This window comes from Falco naumanni, chromosome 4 (genome assembly GCF_017639655.2).
Source record: "Falco naumanni isolate bFalNau1 chromosome 4, bFalNau1.pat, whole genome shotgun sequence".
Lineage (NCBI taxonomy): Eukaryota > Metazoa > Chordata > Aves > Falconiformes > Falconidae > Falco > Falco naumanni.
In genome coordinates this window covers 20,696,434-20,716,297 of record NC_054057.1, presented here as the reverse complement: position 1 = coordinate 20,716,297, position 19,864 = coordinate 20,696,434, and the positions used below count along the sequence as shown (strand labels likewise).

Here is a 19,864-nt window from a genome sequence, read left to right as displayed (position 1 = left end):
CAGAACCACCGAGTATCACCGAGGATGACCCAGGACCACCCATAATGACCCAGGACCACCAGAGACTGTTGGACTCCCCTGGAGCACCACCCAGGTTACTGGGGCCTGCAGGTGGCATTTTTGCGGTCTGAGGATGAGCAGGACAGTGGGGGGTGGCTGTCCTCAGCCAGCTCTCACCTCAGGCACCAAATACAGGGGGGATGAACATGAAGCCAGACCCACCCTGGCAGCGTGCACAGAACAACAACCCGTCAGTACAGACGGCAGATGCCCCATCCCTGGGAACATTCAAGATGGACAGACAGCTCCTCCCATGGAGAAGCAGGCAACTTCAGTTCTGACACAAAGAACTTTTGCCAAGATTGGACAACAAACAACAAAAAAATAAACCAAATAGAATCCGATTTAAGAAAAAAAAACACAATAAAAATCAGTTTCATAAACAAAAAAGCTCTACACTCTTCTTTTAGCACTTTTGAGAGGGCATGCACGCTCCTGTGTCCCGTCCTGGCCTCCCCAGGACAGGAAAGACACTGACATCTGCATTGCAGGCCCACGGGAAGCTTTGTCTATGTGTCTGTACAAGCTGCAAACCTGACCTAACTCCTCTTTGCTTCACACGCAGTCAGGAGCAACTGACACAACTTCAAGCAGAATCGGGCACTAGAGACAGGCCCTGCCTCCTTCCACATCGGTCTTTGGCAAACGCTACAGCTCACACCTGCAGCCCACGTTCCACACGGCAGACCCGGCACACGTTCACCCGAGGCACTGGAGCGTGCTGAGTCCTCAGGGGAGAGCACCCAGCTCTGGCCTCAGAACTGAAAGCAACATTACTGTGGCAGTCAGGGCACTGCAGAAAGGCAGACCACAGGCACAAAAGCTTGCTCCTGACTAAGCACGGTTCAATTACGTCTTGAAAGCGGCCCCAAAGACACAGCAGGAGCCGCGCGATGCCTCATCAGCTCGCCCCTCTCTGCCCTGTGCTCCATCACACACAGTACACGCTGGCAGTGGCATTTCTTCAGCTTCCTCACCCAGCTGCACAGAAAAAGGTGTCATCAACATACAGAGGAAGACACAAGTATTACCACCAGGGATGCTGACTGCCAGCTTTGGTGGTGATTTCCCACAGCCCATCTAAATTACTCGCGGCACTGGGCACAGTGGGGGAATTTGGTTGGGCTGAGTCACATGTAACCATGAGTTTCCTTCAGCCTTCTCTTCCAACACTTCCCAGTTAGGGAGCTTCCAACAACTGGGGAGCGTTCAAGAAGGCAGGAGCTGCAGTAAGAGCCTCAGGCAACTTTCTGGACCATAGCTGAAAACAAACTCTAATGGCTCAGCACCACTCTAGAATCTGTCTGCCTTCAATTTCTTTAATCCATCTTCAGACTATTTCTGTTGTTTGTCTTGACAGCCAGTGTGGGAACATAGTGTGCGCTACGTCTTTGTGTGAGAGACCCATTCCTGTCATTGCTGTCAGCAGGTTTCTATGGAAGCCGGTTCAGTTTGCTGTGGAGGATGGATGAAGCTCAGCACCTCCAGAGCATGGCTCCTGCCATCCTCAGATAAGTGGAAGGAGCTGGCCTTTGGAGGTACTGCCTTGCTCCCTGAAGCGACAAGAAAGCTGAGACAATTGCTTCTTCACATCAGGGAAGTGAATTCCAACAGAAGTGAGTTGGCAGAATCTCCCAGGAGACCTGTAGCAGAGTCAAAACCTGAGCTTGGGTTTCTCATTCATCCTCTTTTAGACCACTGTTAAAAAAAAGTTATTGACACCTTCACCTGTTTTCTATTTCTATATAATCCCAAGTCTCTACTTTCATGAGCAGAGTCATATGAAATTAAGTTTGTCTATAGTGCAAACGGATTCTACTGTGGATAATCATAATCTCCTTATTGAGTAAAAACTGTTGTAATCTCTTTATACATTCACGATGCCAAGTCCTAGACTTACCACTACGCCTGTCTTGAAAAGGAGGTAATGGACCGTCTGTGTCACATCTGCGGCGTGCATTAGGTTGTGATAAGGGTTTTTGTGTTTGCTGTAGCCAACCTCCAGAGCTTCCACAAAGGACACCAGGGCAGAAATGGGGATCTGAGGAAAACAGCACAGAATTACACACTAAAAAATCACCTGTAACTGCTAGCATTCAGAGGGGAGCATTTTAATAAGAGGTCCCAAAGAGCAGTTTGTACTTCACAAATAAATAATACACTAACGCATCTGAAACAGGCACTCAACAGAGGGAGTGAATTCAGGTTATTTCCTGAAACTGGCTTTCCCATCCCTAATTACAATATGGATGAATCATTCCCACACATAAATACACACAAGTATACTACCAAATGCTGTCTGGAAGACACATGCAGTACGAAAAGTAACAGAGCGCACTTGATTGATTGCCCCTGGAGAAATATTTCTAATTAGGCCACAAGCATCTGTCTGTTCCCCTCACAACCCACTGGAATAGATCTCTGCTTTAGCATTCACAGTCAAGATTTTCTAACAAAACACATCATATAGGAAGTCTGGGATACTCTTCCAGAAGGAGTATCACTTACCAGACCTTCACAGTAAAATCCACCCTGCCCATCCTATGGGATTGCCGTGCTTTTCTGACTCCAAGAGTAGAACTGCACACATGTGAGAAAATGCAGTTCAGGGGATTTCTAGACAGAAGACTATGCAGGCTCAACAGAGGGAACTGGCAACATGGGTTCTCCAGTTTCATCTACTCAAATGGCAAATGTTCAGATGTCCATAGCTAGAGGAGCAGCAGGGGAGGATGCAGTTCTGACCAGTGACCTTCTTCAAACATTTATCATTGGGCACAGGCAGGTCCTCAAGAAGTACAGCAGCCAGAGATCTGCAAACCCTTGCCAACCAAAGTCAGTGGGGACCCTGGGGAGTGCATGTGTCAATAGCAAAAAGGACAGCAGAGGATCTGGATGGGGAGAACGTTCAAGATCTGAGAGCAGTGTTTCTGCTGTCCAAATTTAAGCTTGCTCAAAGTTGGAGGAAAACATACATGGCATTTGCATCTGCAAACCTCTGTCATGATTACGGAATTAGAGAATAGTTTCATAGTTTGGGTTGGGAGGCACCTTGAAAGTTCATCTAGTCCAACCATCCAGCAATAAGCAAGGAATCTTCAACTAGCTCAGGCTGCCTGGAGCCCTGTCCAGTCTGACCTTGAACGCTTCCAGGGATGGGGCACCTACCACCTCTGCACAACCTGTGCCAGTGCTTCAGCACCCTCATCATCAAAATTGTCTTCCTTAGAACTAGCCCAAGTCTACCCTCCTTTACTTTAAAACCATTTACCCCTTGTCCTAGTGCAACAGGCAAAAGTTTCTCTCCATCTTTCTTTACAGACCCCCTTGAAGGACTGAAAGGCCACAGCAAGGTCTCCCTGGAGTCTTCTTTCCTCCACACTGAACAAGCCCAACCCTCTCAGACTCTTTTCACATCCATGCCCTGATCATTTTGGTGGCCCTCCTCTGGACCTGCTCCCACACATCCACGCCTTCACTGTGCTGAGGACTCCAGAGCTGGATGTAGTACTCCAGCTGGGGTCTCACCAGAGCAGAGAACAGGGGAAAAATTGCCTCCTTCAACCCATTGGCCACGCTTCTTTTCATCAATTTGAATCTGAAGTCAAGCTCTTCTTTTTTGCCTGCATGCTTGAGAGTCCTGTGAATCTCAGGAGAATGACACCACCATTCCCACAAAGTATGTGTGAATCAAATGTAAGATTTCCTATAGTTTTCATAACAAAGCCTGTTTGGAAGTCTACTTCATGGTGTCCCATTGCAGTTCAAAGGACCATTTCAATAACAGTTGGTCTTGTTTACTGGGGAAAGCACAGTGTCCACAAAGCCTTTCAAAAGGGCTAAAATTGCATTTTGAATGGAACAAAGCAGGAGGAGAGGGAAGTTGAACAAAATCCAAGACAGAAGAAGAGACTCTTCTTTTAACTACTGACCTTGAAACGGTTGATCAGATCATAGCGTGTGAGAAGTTCATAGAAAATGAATTTCAGTGCGTGATCCCCACTGGCATCATTTAGTGCAAATACATCAAAGGACCACTTGTCTACATTCTGCAAGAGTGGGTAGAAAAGACATTTAATTAATACTCAATTGCTAACAATTTACATCTACAAACTGAGAATTAGAGTGGTGATGTAAGCATAGAGCTTTTTTTTTTTTAACTTCTCCAATCCCATTTAACCATTGCAGAGTCTTAATTTACTCATCAGCATTGTATGACTTGTACTTAAGAAGCTTCCACTATGAACATGTATGCTGTTTGTTTCTTCTAAAGGTGGCAATTCTCCACATCAGAATTTACTGGAAAAGTCTGAATCCACAACGATGAGAATCTTGGTTTGCTTTAGTAGCTGAAACATTGGGGTGGTCCTATTTGGGCTGATTTCACCCTCCTTTGTCCCCTACCCATGTGCTATGTCTATGAAAAAAAATAATTCACTTGGAAGGAAACAGGAATAAAAAAGATATGCTTTTGAATTATATCAAAGCCTTTGGCTTTTGCTGTTGCTATAGAGTTCTAATGACTTTATATTGTGGTGCAAAGCACTCCAAGGCTTTGCTCATGCTTCAAACACAATAAAGTGATATGTTTTTTGCCGTTAAAAAAAAAAATATAGGCACCTATAGTCATATTTTTACCATTTCCTGTTCAATCAACCAAAATAACTGCTTAGGAGAATGGTCTTGCTAAACCCAAAAAGCAACTTAGTTCCTTTTGATTTTAAGATTAATCCTGAACTGTGATGATTGCAGCTTACATTGCCCAAAGACAGCACAATGCTAATTTTCCTTTTTTGGGGTTTTTTTTTTGTTTGTTTGTTTGTTTTTTTAAAGATAAGCGAGTGCAGCGGGGCTTTCAGAAAACTACAGAGCAGGAGAAAATCACAGTAATGTTACGTTAAGTGTTAACAATGATAGAAAAAAGAACCTTGATAACAGAAGAGGAAATATCTAATTACAGTTGGGAAAGTTCCAATCATCTGTAAATTAGATATTCATGCTGCAGGGTGGTCAGTCAAGAGAGCAAGGAGGGAAAGTTCACTTCCCAGCTCCTTGATAAGCTAAAGTATAAGGTATAAACCTTCTTGCAGAAGGCTGAGTTCAAATCTCAACTCTTAGGAAAGGCCATGAGAGCTGACAGCACTCATTATCTAGCAAGGTAAAGCTCCTCCATCTCAGAACTGGATCTTCCTGAAATCCTATGAACTTTTCCTCTTCCTAGCAACAAAGAAGAAAGGTGCAGAAGGACTTAGGGCTACAAGAATGAAATACACATCAACCAGACAGCTGCATCTGGCACAGGGCCAGCTCTCCATCTCTCTTGCTTGCTGACAACTTTGAGGAATTTCCCAGAGGGATTTCTCCGATCCTTAAACCACAGATTACACATTGACATCTGTACACTGACATTTCTCTCCACTTTCAAACTCTTGTTGCAGGTTACCTCCCAGCTCCTTGTGGCACTTTGACCAAGAAAGATGACTACGTTGCACACACACACATGCACAACTGCTCTCAAGACAAGAAATGGAGATTGGCTAGACCAGTGTTGAATACTGTTAAAGATTACAGTCCAGCCGCCTGGTTTTAGCAAGAACAAAACCGTTAAACTACAATGATCTACCAAGTTCTTAAAGCCCAATCCACCTTTGCTGTTTGCTGCTGTGCTCATGTTCCACGAAAGGACCTAACTTCAAGTCAAACGCAAAGGACAGTGACCTTTAACCACGAGGTGTGGTCAGTCACCCATATGGCAGCACAGCTACAGGTTTTTGACATTCTGCATGAGATCAGTGTCTTTTGGTACCGGTTCTCTCCACCACAGACTGATCCTGACAGCCTTGCTACTAGCACCATGTTGATTACACAAGAGCTGAGTATGCCTCTTATGGAAGTATGGTCCACAGAGAGGCTGATAGGGAGTGACTATCAAGGATGCTGAAGATTTAGCTCCCCTTTCACCTATCCCAGTAAATTGCTTGCTCAGCAGTTGGTATTACAAACCGTGTGAAGCCCACACACTGAAGGCAGGGTCCAGCTTCTCTGGAGATGATATGTGGCCCAAGTCACAGAAGGGTAACCATAAACTGCAGCTTTTCAACACTTTCAGTAGGTGTTGGAGAGGAGAATCAACGAGAGGAAAAATTTCCACCAAGAAAACATGTTTTAAAGCTCTTGAACAAACTTAGAAAATGGGCAAGAAAAAGAATGCCCAGAGCATCCATTTTAAATAATTAAATAATAATATGTCATTAATTTTTAATATTTAAGTAATATGTAATAAAATAAACAACTAAATAATTTTTCAGTACTTGAATAAATTTTAACTATTTTCCTGGGGTTCGAGTGTTTCTATTTTGTAATCAGCTATCTCAGTCAATGAAGCAAATTAATTTAACACTGGCATGCATAGAATACTTCGTGTCCTCTGGCCTTGAAAAGAATGTCTTCACTATGCTGAAATTTCATTCACTGTAAAGGCAATCTTAGCTTGTAGAAATACAGGAGGGTTGTTGCTTGATATATTTCTCCTGGAGTTTATGTTGTGTTCTTGCAGCAGATAACATTTGCCAAATTGTAAAACTGCACAACAGTACATCAGAACTGTTCTTTCGTACACAGTAACAGTTAACAACATAGATGGCAAGTTTCACAGCACAGCCATTTAGATTATACCAAGGGAGAAATCCCTGCTCTTGTCAAGTCAACACAAGTTTTGCTATTGACAGTAATGACAGCAGCATTATACCCTGAACAACCAGGGGAAAAAAGCCTCTTAACAGAATCATGAAAGTGTCACAAACTGCTCAGAGGCTTGCAGCAACACCAGTTACGCTTTGAAAATCAGTGGATTTTACGACCTTCAAAAAACCACAAACCTAACACAGAAGTGACCCCTCTATTGGGAAGAGATCTAGAGAGGCAGAACTTTATGGATGTCTTGTGATGGGGAAGAAAAACTGTTTCTTCTCCCTAAGGAGAGCAGCAGAAGCAAGGGATGGGAAATTTTCTGTGCTACACATGTCTCTAGGTCACTGGCCCTGTAGCCTCAAAAAGCCCTGTAGTCAAAAGCTGCTCTAATGCATAGACATACACACACTAGGGTGTCACTGCAATGACATCCAAGGTGTCTTCCTGCTCAGCCCTGTGGCCTTATTACTTGGTCATTGCCCCACTGCTTGGGGGAACCTAAACATGAAGGGAAACACCACTTCTTCCTAAATACTCCATTTCCTGCCTTTCTCTCTGACCTTAACCTCCAACACTTGATTGGGTTTCTAAGCCAACGAGCAGATGCAGGGATACATGTTATTCTGCTCAGTGTTACTGGCAGGCCTGGCATTTTTCTAGCCACAGACACAAAGTCTATACTACAGTCACCGCAAGTAACTACAGGTTCTGCATTCATTACCTCTATATTAGCTAGCCCAGAAAATATTGCCATGACAGCACAGACATCAGAAAAGGCTGAAAAATTCACTTCCAAAGCAGGGAACTACTACAGCAGCTTAGCTAATGTCAAGTTCTGCCTGTAGAGCTACACTGCTCAACAGCGGATCACCACAAATTACTGGGTAAATTAACATACCGATTTCTTCAAACATGTTTAGATGCATGGTATGCATAGCCACCACTCCAAGGAGACACAAGGCCCATCACCCCTTTTGTGGCAACAGGTCTTGCATCATTACACCCACGGGATGCAGAAAGGCAATTAGGCTACTGCACTAGAAAAACCAGTATCCAAGAGAGACAGAGAGAGACATAACTGCTGGGCAATCAAACTAAAAAACTGCCTAACTCCTCATCCACTGAAAAAGCAAGAGAGATTATATACCTAGGACTTGCACCGCTACCATTCCATCTGCATTTTTTGCAGAAGATGCAGTATTTAATTGTTTTATTAAAACCAACTTCCTTTTGCCAAGCTGATTCCACAGCTTTGGGTTACTCAGTGCACGTGTCCTGTCAGCCACAGCAGCAAAAAGGAGAGCACATAGCTCAAAAATAAGCTAGTTTTGACTCCATGTCATCTCAATCCTTGTCCTTATTAACAGGGCATTAAGGGGGAAGTTGGTTATGGCAATCCAGAACAGCTGAAGAGATGTGTATGGTACACTCCTACACCCTTTGGCATGCTTAAACCATAAGCTTGTTTTACAGAGCACACCAAGCAGTTGGCGAGTTGCCATGTTTTCTCATGTGGCTTTACTGGACTGAAGTAAGCCACAAAATGGACCATTTTCCATTCAGGAGATGCGACTGAGAAATTTCAGATGAAGTAGTATTTCAAAGACAGAAGAGTTCTTCAAAACAAGTAACTCCCATTTCAATCACATCCACTACCAAACCCAAGGCTATCCAGGCAAAGACATATTCTCCAGAGTTTTGGAAAAAAAAATACATCCTAGAGTACACAGTGGCCAAGCAAGCATTATTTCACTCTGGGCAAAATTAGTCAATGACTTCGTGCTTATTCACGTGTCTTAACTTACTGATATGATCAGTTCTCTTGATGACATGTAATCATTTGAAAACATTGAAAGAGGAGAGGGTTTCTGTAGGCTTAAGTCAGCTGAGAGTAGCTAATGGGTTTTGGTTTTGTATTGTTACCACTGAGAAGAGTATTGTTACCCAGGAGAAGAGGTACTATTATAAGGAAGTCCTCTCATGAGCTTGCTCTGGGGTTTAGTTCTAAACGAACAAAGATCTAATTTGCAGGAGTGAAGCTAACACTTGTCAACCTGCACTCGAAAGAAGGTCTGGATGGATGCTTTCATTCTGTACGTGAAAAGCATGTTTGATCATTCTTCTTGCATTCAATGGACCTTCTGCAGTTCCTCCACACCTTTTCATGTACTATCAAAAAAAATACATATAAATAAATGATTCAGTATCCTACCTGTAGGTCTTCCCAGTGTGGAGTAGAGCAGTAGGATTGTTTTGTGAGCTTTACACATAATGTCCGTGTGTATTGCCCCACCATATCACTTTCTCACCATTGTATGGCATGGCTGAACCACATGCAACATGTCATCTGCAAAGCTGCTGTGTAGGCAGTTGGTCGCTAACTTGTATTTGTGGTCTTCATAATTCCTGCCTAAGTCAAGAACCTTGCAATTGTCCCATGGATTGAATCTTCCTTCCCACCTCCACACCCCCCGCCCTCACCCCCCAACTACTTCTAATTCATTTTCCCCTGAAACCTCAAAACTCATAAAAGGGTCATTATTCCTAAACTGGTTTTGTCGCTTTGAAAACCTGAAGCCAAGCAATACAAGAAACTCCCTTCTCTCACAGCAACTGATCCTTTTCCTTCTCCACCTCTCTCCATCTGTATCTTCTTTCTCCCCTGTGGGAGGTTGTGATTGATTCCAGCATGTTACTAAGTCCCCAGTTTAATCACTATAATCTAGAACAGAGCTGTAACCTTCACAACCTGAAAATGGCCACAGCCTTGAACTCTATTCTTTCCTTTATTCAAAGGATATTCCCTTAGGCCAGTAATGATTAATGTATGTGAACTAAACTAAATGTCAGAAGGAAGGAAAGGGCAAGTGCTAAGACCCCCTTACCAAGTCAAATATCACAGTGTTGTCTTGATGCTTTGTATAGCAACACCCCCAACACCTTTTTATTTGGATTACCTTTAGCACGCCGATTACAGCTGGTGGGTAGCTCAAACCGACCATATTTGAAGTCCGTCTGTACATTCTAGCAAAATAAAACAGGTAACGCAACAGATAAATAAGCAAATCAAAACAAACAAAAATCATAAAGCAACAGACCATTACAGGAGACCTTATTTAGCCCAGGAAACCCTAAACAGAATGTGGTTTTTTTTTTTTTTTTTCCTTCTTATTCCTAACCTGCACAATATGCTCTAAAATATTCTTATTGTATAGCCTAACTTGAGACTACACAATCCCCAGTATCTCATGGCTTGGTTTCCTGGCAAGACATCACAGAGAACATGCCAATATCAGGTCTTCATCAGAGGGAAAGGTTACACTCAAATAAACAAGATGGTCCCCATTTTCCACTGCAGATGACCATACTGCTCTTTCAGCTCCCTTAGTCCTTGCTGGTCCACATGCAAGCCAATTCTGAACATGCTTCAGAAATCATTTGTTGTCTGCAACGAATCAACTCCAGTTCGGTACAGCTGTTACTTTTTCTGCATTTTTTTAAGATAGGTATAAAATATTTTGTCCGCTGTGTATGTGTGTTTGAGGGATAGAGAGAAAGAATAAGGCAATATCAACATCTGCAACCACACTAAACAAAGCACTGAAGTATGTACCAGATTTTAAACTTGTTTTCAGGCCACACTGTGTTTAGCAGGCTTGGTGAAGGCAGAAACACTGCCACAGCTAAAATGCCTTTCCACAGGTCGCTCTTAATTCCACTTAGGCAGCGTAGGACTACAAGGAGATGATGGAAAGCTCTCTTTTCCCATCTGAAATGATCCTGTGTCAAGTCCTCCTTCAGTTCCCTTTTGATTTGCCACGCTCTGCGCTCAGACCAGAAAAAAGGCAGCCCCTTTTGGATAATTACATTCACCCACTCCCCAAATTACAGAATTTCTTACCCCCTCTTCAATCCAGCAAGGAGACCCATAGCCTTCTCCTAAGTGACAGTTTAAGCAGTGACCCTCTCCCTGAGCTCAGGAGAGCCACCACCCTCCTCTGGTGCTGTATCATATCTAAACGCTTCCTCCTTTGGGCCACATGATCCAGATCAGCTGGAAAACAGCCCCCTGCAGCCAGCTCTCTACAGCTCATTTACCTCCTTGTTGAAGCAAGGCCCCCACTGAGAGGGAGGGTTCATTCACAAATACCCTGTCAAATACAGGAGAAACCTGTTGTAAGGAGAAATGACAGGTTCCACCTCATAACAGTTTGCTGCCACTCTTAACACATGTACGGTAACTTTGGTACACAGATAACTACACAGGCTATAGACATGCCGGTGGAGATTTCCGTGTGTCTCTGAGGGCTGTGGTCCACTGCTGTGCCCAGCACAGAGGGCTTGTAGGCTCTCACTGCCATTCTGATGAACAGCAAAAGGTGCTCTGCTTTTCCATTCCTGCCTTGAGTTTTGCTGCACAGACCTGGCACCTGCCATTTTTGCCGCTGCCTAAAGTCTTCTGACAGCTTCACATGTGCCAGCCCTCCTTCCAGCTTGAAGGAAGAACGCCAGTGAAGAGTGGTCACTTGAGAAGAAAAGGTAAGATTGGAAGTGAGTACGAATTGAAATGACTACATGTTTTAACGGGTTCAGAAAGTAAAATGAGTTTTAGCAGTAGGTTCTAATGCAAATCACAACAGAGAAGGCTGAGAGGAATCCATGGGTCTTTTGAAATCCTCCCTGAGCTCCAGGCTTTTCACGTCACTCTTGCTCATTCCAGTAACACCATGATACAGGATTTTCTTCTGTTTCTTAGTAGTACTTCATGAGGAGTACCAGACCACAGAGGCCAACAGAGGCAAGGGAGGGCTTGGTCTGGATGGACTGAATTTTAAAAGCTGTCACTTCTGACCTTGGGCTATGCAGAGGTGCATATTCTCTGTCAAAATTATTCCAGCTGTGCTATTACATCTGTATTATGGCAAGAACAGACCAGTTCAAGCTGTTGCTTAATCCCAGGTTTCAAGGTGCTATCCAGCTCTGTGTAGAAACATCATTAGACGCATAATAGTCTTCAATAAAGTCATCTCCTAGTTATTTGAGGTCTTCTGGCCTAAGGTATTCTCCTCCACCTCCTGTCTTTGTGTCATCACATACTACAGGCACAATTTGTGGTGCCTCGGCAGCTACTAGAACAAAGTAATTACGTGCTCCTTTACCTTTCCACAAATATTCCAGCTTGTACTGCATGGACAATACTCCTGAACCGGGGTTTTTCCTCTGTCCTTTTGAGCATCATCCCCATCTGTCGTGTGAAGGTAGAAGCCAACCAGTCCCGGACCTCCGAGGGCACAGAATCGGACTGAATGTCACTGAGCTCATCTTCTGTGTCCAGTAAACGCCTAGAAGGGGGAGGAAAAAAACGAGTAAGCAGAGTCCCTTGAAGAGCACTGCAACATTGTTAACTAAAAAGAAACTCACATATATTCTAATTTAAGCAGTTGTTAAAAGTCTTTGGTTTGTCAGCCCTAATGGAACACAACTGTTAAAGTCTTCAACAGATTGTCTGTTCTTTCACATAATTAAATATCGGATTATGAAATTCACTGGTAGGCCAACAAGCCAGAAGTATCAGCCTTCTGAAGCACAACTACACAATCACCCACTGACTTTTCACCTTCAGCTTGTCAATATTTCTGACCTTTCTGCCCTTCAGAGCTCATTTATGGTCATGTCTAACTACCCAGTTAGTATCGTACAGTCTTCTCCTTTCCCATTCTGGTCATCTGAGGTGACTCCACAAGTGCATTTAGCACTGGGGAAATGGCACAGAACAGAGAGGGGAACTCCTCTGCAATGTTTTACCACTCTAGTTCTATCATGAGCTGGAGTAACAAATTTTTTTTGTTTCAAGGACTTGATACAAGTAAAAGATTTAACACTATTTGAAAGTAATGCAGGAGCAGGAATTTAGGAACTTTCAGAAAAAGTGGGACACAATTATTATGAAAACATTTCTCCAAGAGAATATATATTAAATTCATGATTGCTTTTGATCTCCTCCCCTGCTCCAGGAAATTTAAAGAAGCTTTTAGACTAAGGATTGAAGATCTGCGCTATGCAGAATACAAAATTTTAATGATTAAAAACATATTGTCTGTGAGTAATAAATATTGGTTAAAACAGCCTTCCCAAATGATGTGTAAATTACAATTTTGTGTCATCGGTACTACATATAAGAGTGCTGGCATCTGTACTTAACTCACCTAGTTTCATCAATGTATACTGACTCAAGAACAGTCGCAGCATATTCCAAATTCTTCTTTAGGTCTACAACGGAAGCTTCCCCTCTTTCTAACTGCTTTACCAAGGACCGCAATCTAGAGAAAAGGAAAACAGAAATCTGATTAGTAAAAAAAAAGAAATAGGTTTGAGAGTAGGCATCAGTTCAAAACCGGATCCAACATGAGACCTAGCATACATGATTGGCAGGTGAAAAATTTTGGAAGCCTACAAGGTTCTTCAAGCCATATACAAGAAATCAAGAAAAAAATCGCTTTTCAAAGATCAGTCACAATGATTCCAGACAAACGTCATATTTAGGCTCAAATAATTCAGTGAGTTATGCCCATTCCCTACTGATACCGAAATAAGTTAAAAGAGAAATCAATTGAAATTTAACACAGAAACTAAGAGAGGGCATTTTCATTCCAGCCGTAAGAAAGGAAGTAACTTCTTGAGTAGTACCTTTTGACAAATGTCAGCCAGTTATGATGACTGTTGTACATAAATGCAAAATTCTATTAAGAGTATATTTAAAAATATTGCAGAAATACTCTACAAGGTTACAATTTTCATTAGGTCAAGAGGTCACCCTTAGACTATTCCATCTATATTAAACAGAATTCATGGAAGTTTTTTTATCAGGTTATTATTATTATTTGGGGCATAAATAGACTTTCTGAAAACAAAAATTTATGCAGAAAATATCTCCTGTGTCAAAGACAATATATTTCTGCAATTTTCTTGTCTTTTCCTCTCCTTTACTCTACTTTCTGTGGCAAATTAGAAAAACATAAAATGGAAGAAAGAGAAGAAAATGTAAAAGTGAAGAGTAAAATCTAAGTATTTTAAACAATACAAGATTATACTGCTTACATATAGAAGAAGAAAATTGTAATTCCTTTAAACAGACAATGGGATAAATACTTGACAAGTTAAACATTTTTAAGAATGTCTTCATCCTTGTTAAACAGCAGTTAAATAAATATTCAAATGCACATTTAACAGTGTAGCAGTAATCACAAGTTGTTCGTTTGTCCAGTTCAAGATGCAAAAATGGAGAAGCAGTCATGTCATCTAAAATTTGTCTTCAATTTAGGAGACTACTCTTCCCTAGCTATTTCTATAGTCCATGAAGAAATATAACCTTTCCCACAATGTAATTCAGAGCTACAGCCCAACATATGTGCCTGCTCCTGCTTTGTTAACCTCAGTGGGAACCCAGCCTCTTACAGTCGACTTGTGCATGAAGTTCTTAAAATAAAGTGAGTATCTGTATTCCCGTGGTACCACAATGCCCCTGGGGCAGCAGTGCTATCAAGAGAAATCAGGTCTCCATGGGGCTGTATTTCATGGCAGAGCTGAGGAGCAGTTCATCTGCCCATGTGCACTGCACCAACATCTCTTCCCAGCTGGGTTCCCTTTCCCCCCTTTCCCCACATAAACAGCAAGGCTGTGGAGAACAAAAATTATAAAAAAATATTAATTGTTCCTCTGGCTAGGTCACGTAAAAAACACTCCTACTGACAGTGGTACTGCTGACATATTTACAACTTTACGTATTTAGCTTTACATACTACAAAGCTACATATTTAGCTTTACAAAGAAACTTGTGCAAGAAGCAGACCCTTCATCTCCAGGAGGATTGATTCATCTGCTTGTCGGCAGTCAAAAGCCCAAAAGTATTGTTCAACACCTCATTCCTGATGTCAGAATGGAGATGGGAAGGTCAGTGGGTGTACAAATACACTGAACACAGTTCTTTTCATCTCTGTAAGCTAGGTGGAAAACATTCAACCAATTCTGGGACCCAGCTGAGGGAATCCATGGAGCAACCTCAGCCCCATGGAAGAAGAAACATGGCTTGGTGCTTCCATATCCCTCTTCCATGCACTGCACCACCAGGTGCGAGCAGCAACACATTGTGTTTGATAAGCAGAGCTAGAAAAGGTGTGCCCCCACCTTTTATGTTGATTCCAGCCTCAGGCAGCACACATGGAACACAAACTCACCTCCTCCCTAGAGCCAAAACATTGATCCCTCCAACCCACTCCCAGCTTTCCTTGCCAATGCAAGAAGGAAGAGGAAAAAAACCCACAAACAACTCTCATGTCCAAACAGTAAGTGTTGGTTTACATGCCTCCTCCTTCCTTCATCTCGTGTATGGGGAGTCCAGGGATGTGACCCCTTAACTAGTTACCAGAAACACTGTTTGTACACAAGCCACAGGAGTCAATACCACAGAAGGAACATTATCTTTGGCTCTTCCTGACTTTTGTTTCATTGATTTAGATAGCCGGCAGCTCTATGCCACAAGTCATTCAAAATTCATGTTCAATAATAGCACAGTGAGTAACAGTTGCTTCATGGCACCAACATTCATCATCAAAGAAGATTATGCAGAGTACTGAGTACATCAATCATTTGGAAAAACAGAAGTACAGTTGTTATAATAAAACCTTGTCACACGATCCGCCGCTCTCATGTGAAAAAAAATTATATTGTCTTTGTCTTACCATCTATTATGTATAACTATTTCTGATTCATCGAGTCACAGCAGCTGCTGTCAGTTACCTTTACTAAATAGGAGCCCAGTGATAGTTTGTCTTTGCATTTCATGTATCTCCATTTTTTTTTTAACTAGTCCTAAATGTGACGATAAAGTTAAGGCCGGGCTGTCCCACTGAAGGGCATCCAGGCAAATTTATTAGCTCAAAAAGTCTGTTTCAGGGTGGCTGAAATAATTCCGGCGTTCAATCAAATTCACCAAGCCATTCTGACTGAAATAAAAACGTCACCACAAACTTCTAACATGTTTTGTTTTTAGGAGCTTGAATAAAAGCAACGGAGGCAGAGGGCAAGATGCTGATGTCCTTTCTTTACCCCACAGACTAGTCAGTGCAGCAAGTGAGTAGGGTTCAGTCACTTGCACTGTTTCACAGGAAAATGCTGAGTCTGCCAGGCTACTGACTAAAAGAAGAAACATACTGATGTAATTATCATAATCAATTTAAGGAACCCGGTTCATAACTTCCTTTGCTTTTACTGTAACTGTCTATTTGTATGAACAAAACACTTTTTTCAACCAAAGCATGTTTTGTTCTCTTCTGTTTTAAAAAGTTCATTATAGACTGACCCAAACCTATTGTTTCTCCTCCCAACCCCCCCACCCCCACCCCTTTTCCTTTCAAATTTAGAACTGAAAATTTGCAAAGATCAACCAGACCTAGTTCCACTGAAGCCCATGGCACTATTTATAGGAGAAGCAGCCAATTCCTCTGCAGAAGGAGATCCCAGGCCAGAAGGTAGGTGTTAACCATTTCTAATATTAAGCTGTCTTAAGACCATGGCACATGCCACAAGCAAACCATGCTGTAGGTCAGCCAAAAGTTTCTCAGATTACGGTCATCAGCACAGCAATTACAAAGAACTGGTTGGTCACACAATATTAGCTCTAAATCTAGTTGTTTAATTATATTAAGATACAGTTAATGCCTTTCTTAATGAGATTTCTAAGGAAACTGTTCCTCCAGCCTGTAAATTCTTTGTGAATATGTGCCAAGTATTATGGGAAAAGTCTGAGAGCCTTTGTTCTGTTCACTTTTTTCACATTTTAGTCCTCGGAATGAATCTCTTAACTGCCCAAGGAAAACCCTAGTCCTGAGCAATGCTATGTATTTTAACTTCCTCTGATCACAGAGGGAGCTCAAGTAGGTGTAAAGTCTTGGAAAAGGGCCAATTCCAGAACACAGCCTACCACACTGCCCTTCCAAGAAAATATCCATATGCATCCATCACAAAATACCCTGAGAGTATCTACAGATAATCCCACTGAATTCAGCAGAGCAATATGGTTGTGTAAAGCAGGCAGGCTGGGTCCCCAGTGAAGGCGAGAGGTTATCCGATGAGTACGCCGCTCTGCAGCCCTGCTCCCGCTCTTTAGTGTTTCTCCCTGAGGAACTAGCAATCATAGGATTCGGGGAGTTAGAAAGCAAATGACTAGAAACTGAGCAACTGAACCCTGTCCCTCAAAGATGCACAGCTCAAAGACCCAAAGCCGCTCTGCATCCAACTGAATAACAGGGAAAAGCGAAGCTGTTTTCAGCGTGTTCTTGAAATGTAAAATTTCTGAGTAACCGCTCCAAGCATTCTCTTCTCTGTTATAAATAAAACAGTATCTGTGTACAAATATTTATCTCCTTAGCTAGAGGGCTTGCTTTTATGCTGTTGATTTTTTTTTTTTTTTTAAATAGCATTACATATCACTTCAGAGAAGATTAACACCCCTGCAGTCTGGATACCAGTCAGCTTCAATTAACATGCAAAACACATGTATTGTCTGAATACTTGGGGCAAGTTCCTTCAACCGGTGTGAAGTCTGCAAAGCTGCTTGGCTAGTCTCTGCATCTATTTTCAAAGCTTTATGGCTGTGATTCACCACACGTTTTCAACAGTACAACTCAATCTTTTGCTCTGAGAAATCATTCTCATACCATTGGGCTGGCTGAGGAAAAAACCACTTTGCACATTAAAAATAATAATAAAAAGAAATATCAAAAATTCTGGTATCATTACAGATTACCAAGGAGGGAATATTTGTCCCTGTTTTATTCCTGATATTAACGGCTAAACAGTTTGATATTGACAGCTAAACCTGACTAATGTGTTGTTTCAACTGCGATAGCCTACTACCTGACAGGTGAGGTTTGTAGAAAGCAGAGAGATTTTTTATTACAGCTGGGAGAAGAGAGCAAACTATTGAACACAGCACTGCTAGAGCTGGTGAAGTACTCTCTTGAGACAATGTTCCTTCATCAATTAACACTAATTCTTTGAGATCAAAAGCTATTCACAAGCTTCTGCTAACTCTGATAAAAGTTGCATTAAGAAAGCCTGCGGTGGATTTCCTTATCAAAACTGAGCCCTGCCCACCTAGCAAAGGCCCCCAGCAGAGAGGGGAACTCTGGGCTGAAGCGACTGCTGCTTGGTCCCCTCTGACATATACTGAAACTGGACATCCCAGAGCTCAGGTGATAGACCGAGGGAATAAAGTTTGATGGGTCAGTCCTAAAGAACAGGTTGGTGGAAGAAAGGACTTGTATGCTAGAACAGAAAATCCCTGTGAGTGGATTATTAGCCTGGGTTGGGTGTACAAAAATTTGCTACAGATAGAGGTTGGAAAAAATCATTCAGGGTTTCCTGTCTCCCATCTGAGGAGGAGCAGCAGAAGGTAGATGTGGTCCACAACACACCAAAGAAAAAAAAAAAAACACAAAAGCTTTTGATTTATCTCTCTGCAAAATATGAAAATGTCCTGAAGAACTTTAAGAAATGTGAGCAAATTAGAACTTCTCCCACCCTCGCTAATAGTGACACAGGTAGCTAAAATGAGTTACTGGCTTCCTGCCGCAATAACCCCAGAAAAGATGTGTCATTCTTACTTCCTTTCAAAGATGTATGTAGTTCACACACACAAGTAGAGAAACCCTTTTCATAACGCTAAATCGTTCCACAGCTACAGCTATACGTGAGAATACCCCTTCTCAACTCCTTTGTGGGAGTTTTACTGATGTACATCTGGTGCAAGATAGTTTTGCATAGAGAAATTTTCCGGATGCCTGACAAAAATGGGTGTATGTAGCAAAAACCCATCAGGTTTCATATCCTGAATGTTGGTTTCATATCCCAGAAGAGAATCTGTTCTTGCTATTCCTCAAGTTTCCAAATCTTTGGAATCATCTTTTCAAATTTAAGTTGAAATTTCCTTAAACAGACAATAACCTATTGTATCCAGTGCAATGCTGACACTGCACTCCATTAGCAAAGTCTGGGGGTTCCCTCTAAACATAAAGCATCCTGTAACACATTCTGTAAGAAATCAGATCTGCTCTTACAGACTCTCTCTTCTTGCGAAGTAACTTTGTGCTGTTCATCCACTTCCTTCAGTCTCAAATGTCACCGACTTTCAATGGAAGTGAGTGTACTTGTAAAAGGTGTTGCAATTGCATATAGAACAAAAATGCAAGCTGCTACATCCACATAAGAAACCATTTCTAATAATATTGCCATGCTTAATGTTTAGATAAACAAAATTTCCCCCAAAATATTGTCAGCAGTATCTTCAGAATGGGACATTCTATTCACAGGCCTGTTTATCACAGAGGTTCACGACATAAAACTGGCACACTGAATGCCGTCACAATTAGACACTAGTGAGGAACCTTTTCAGCCTCAGTAAATCCTTGTCACTCTGATTCTGGGGGCATGAATAAGAGGCGCCTTCTGCCATCAGTCTGTGTTTATGTGGCTTTTGTTAGTCAAATTACCCTTATGTAATGAAAACCCAAGAGAACGATTTCAAAGACAACTCATTCCTGATAACATTCTTTTGATAGCCACCTCAAATAGCTTTTAAAAAAACCAAACTAAATAACTAAAATCAACCACAAGCTTTAGAAATGAACAAAATAATAATCAGAAGTATCCTGATTGCATAAATGCCAGCTTCAGTTTACACACAGAAAAAGACCAAGGGTTGCTCCTACAGGCTGGGAAGACAAACATCTGCTGAACTGAACGACAAAACTCCGCCTTCTGATCTACAATATATTCCTTACCCTTCTCTGGAAAACCACCGCAATTACTGGTAGGAAATTATGAAAGTTTGAGAAACAGACGTTCACTGCACAGTGAACTATATTTCTATTCAAGAATTGCTACACAGAAATAGATGTGCATCTGCTATCTCACTATAATGTACAAGCTCAATAAATCTGATATTCCAGGGACATACCAGGGTTTAGAGAGCATTTGCAGACCAGCTAAGCAGTGAGCATGTAGAAGGCCCGTCAGATGCCCCATGACAGTATCTGCCTGCCTGCTAGGGTGTAGA

The 19,864-nt window shown here is 42.0% G+C and overlaps 1 protein-coding gene across 3 annotated transcripts in view; it reads right to left on the bottom strand.

The window, feature by feature from the left end:
- LOC121086477 (calcium/calmodulin-dependent 3',5'-cyclic nucleotide phosphodiesterase 1C-like) overlaps positions 1 to 19,864 on the bottom strand; it is a 295,806-nt gene that overhangs the window by 55,203 nt on the left and 220,739 nt on the right. For all 3 annotated transcript variants that reach the window (XM_040590296.1, XM_040590297.1, XM_040590298.1), the window contains 5 exons: positions 12,957 to 13,070; positions 11,910 to 12,092; positions 9,708 to 9,774; positions 3,993 to 4,109; positions 1,961 to 2,101 (listed from right to left, as the gene is read on the bottom strand). In XM_040590296.1, coding sequence (XP_040446230.1) covers positions 1,961 to 2,101; positions 3,993 to 4,109; positions 9,708 to 9,774; positions 11,910 to 12,092; positions 12,957 to 13,070 — 622 coding nt within the window. The remainder of the gene's footprint in view (positions 1 to 1,960; positions 2,102 to 3,992; positions 4,110 to 9,707; positions 9,775 to 11,909; positions 12,093 to 12,956; positions 13,071 to 19,864) is intronic.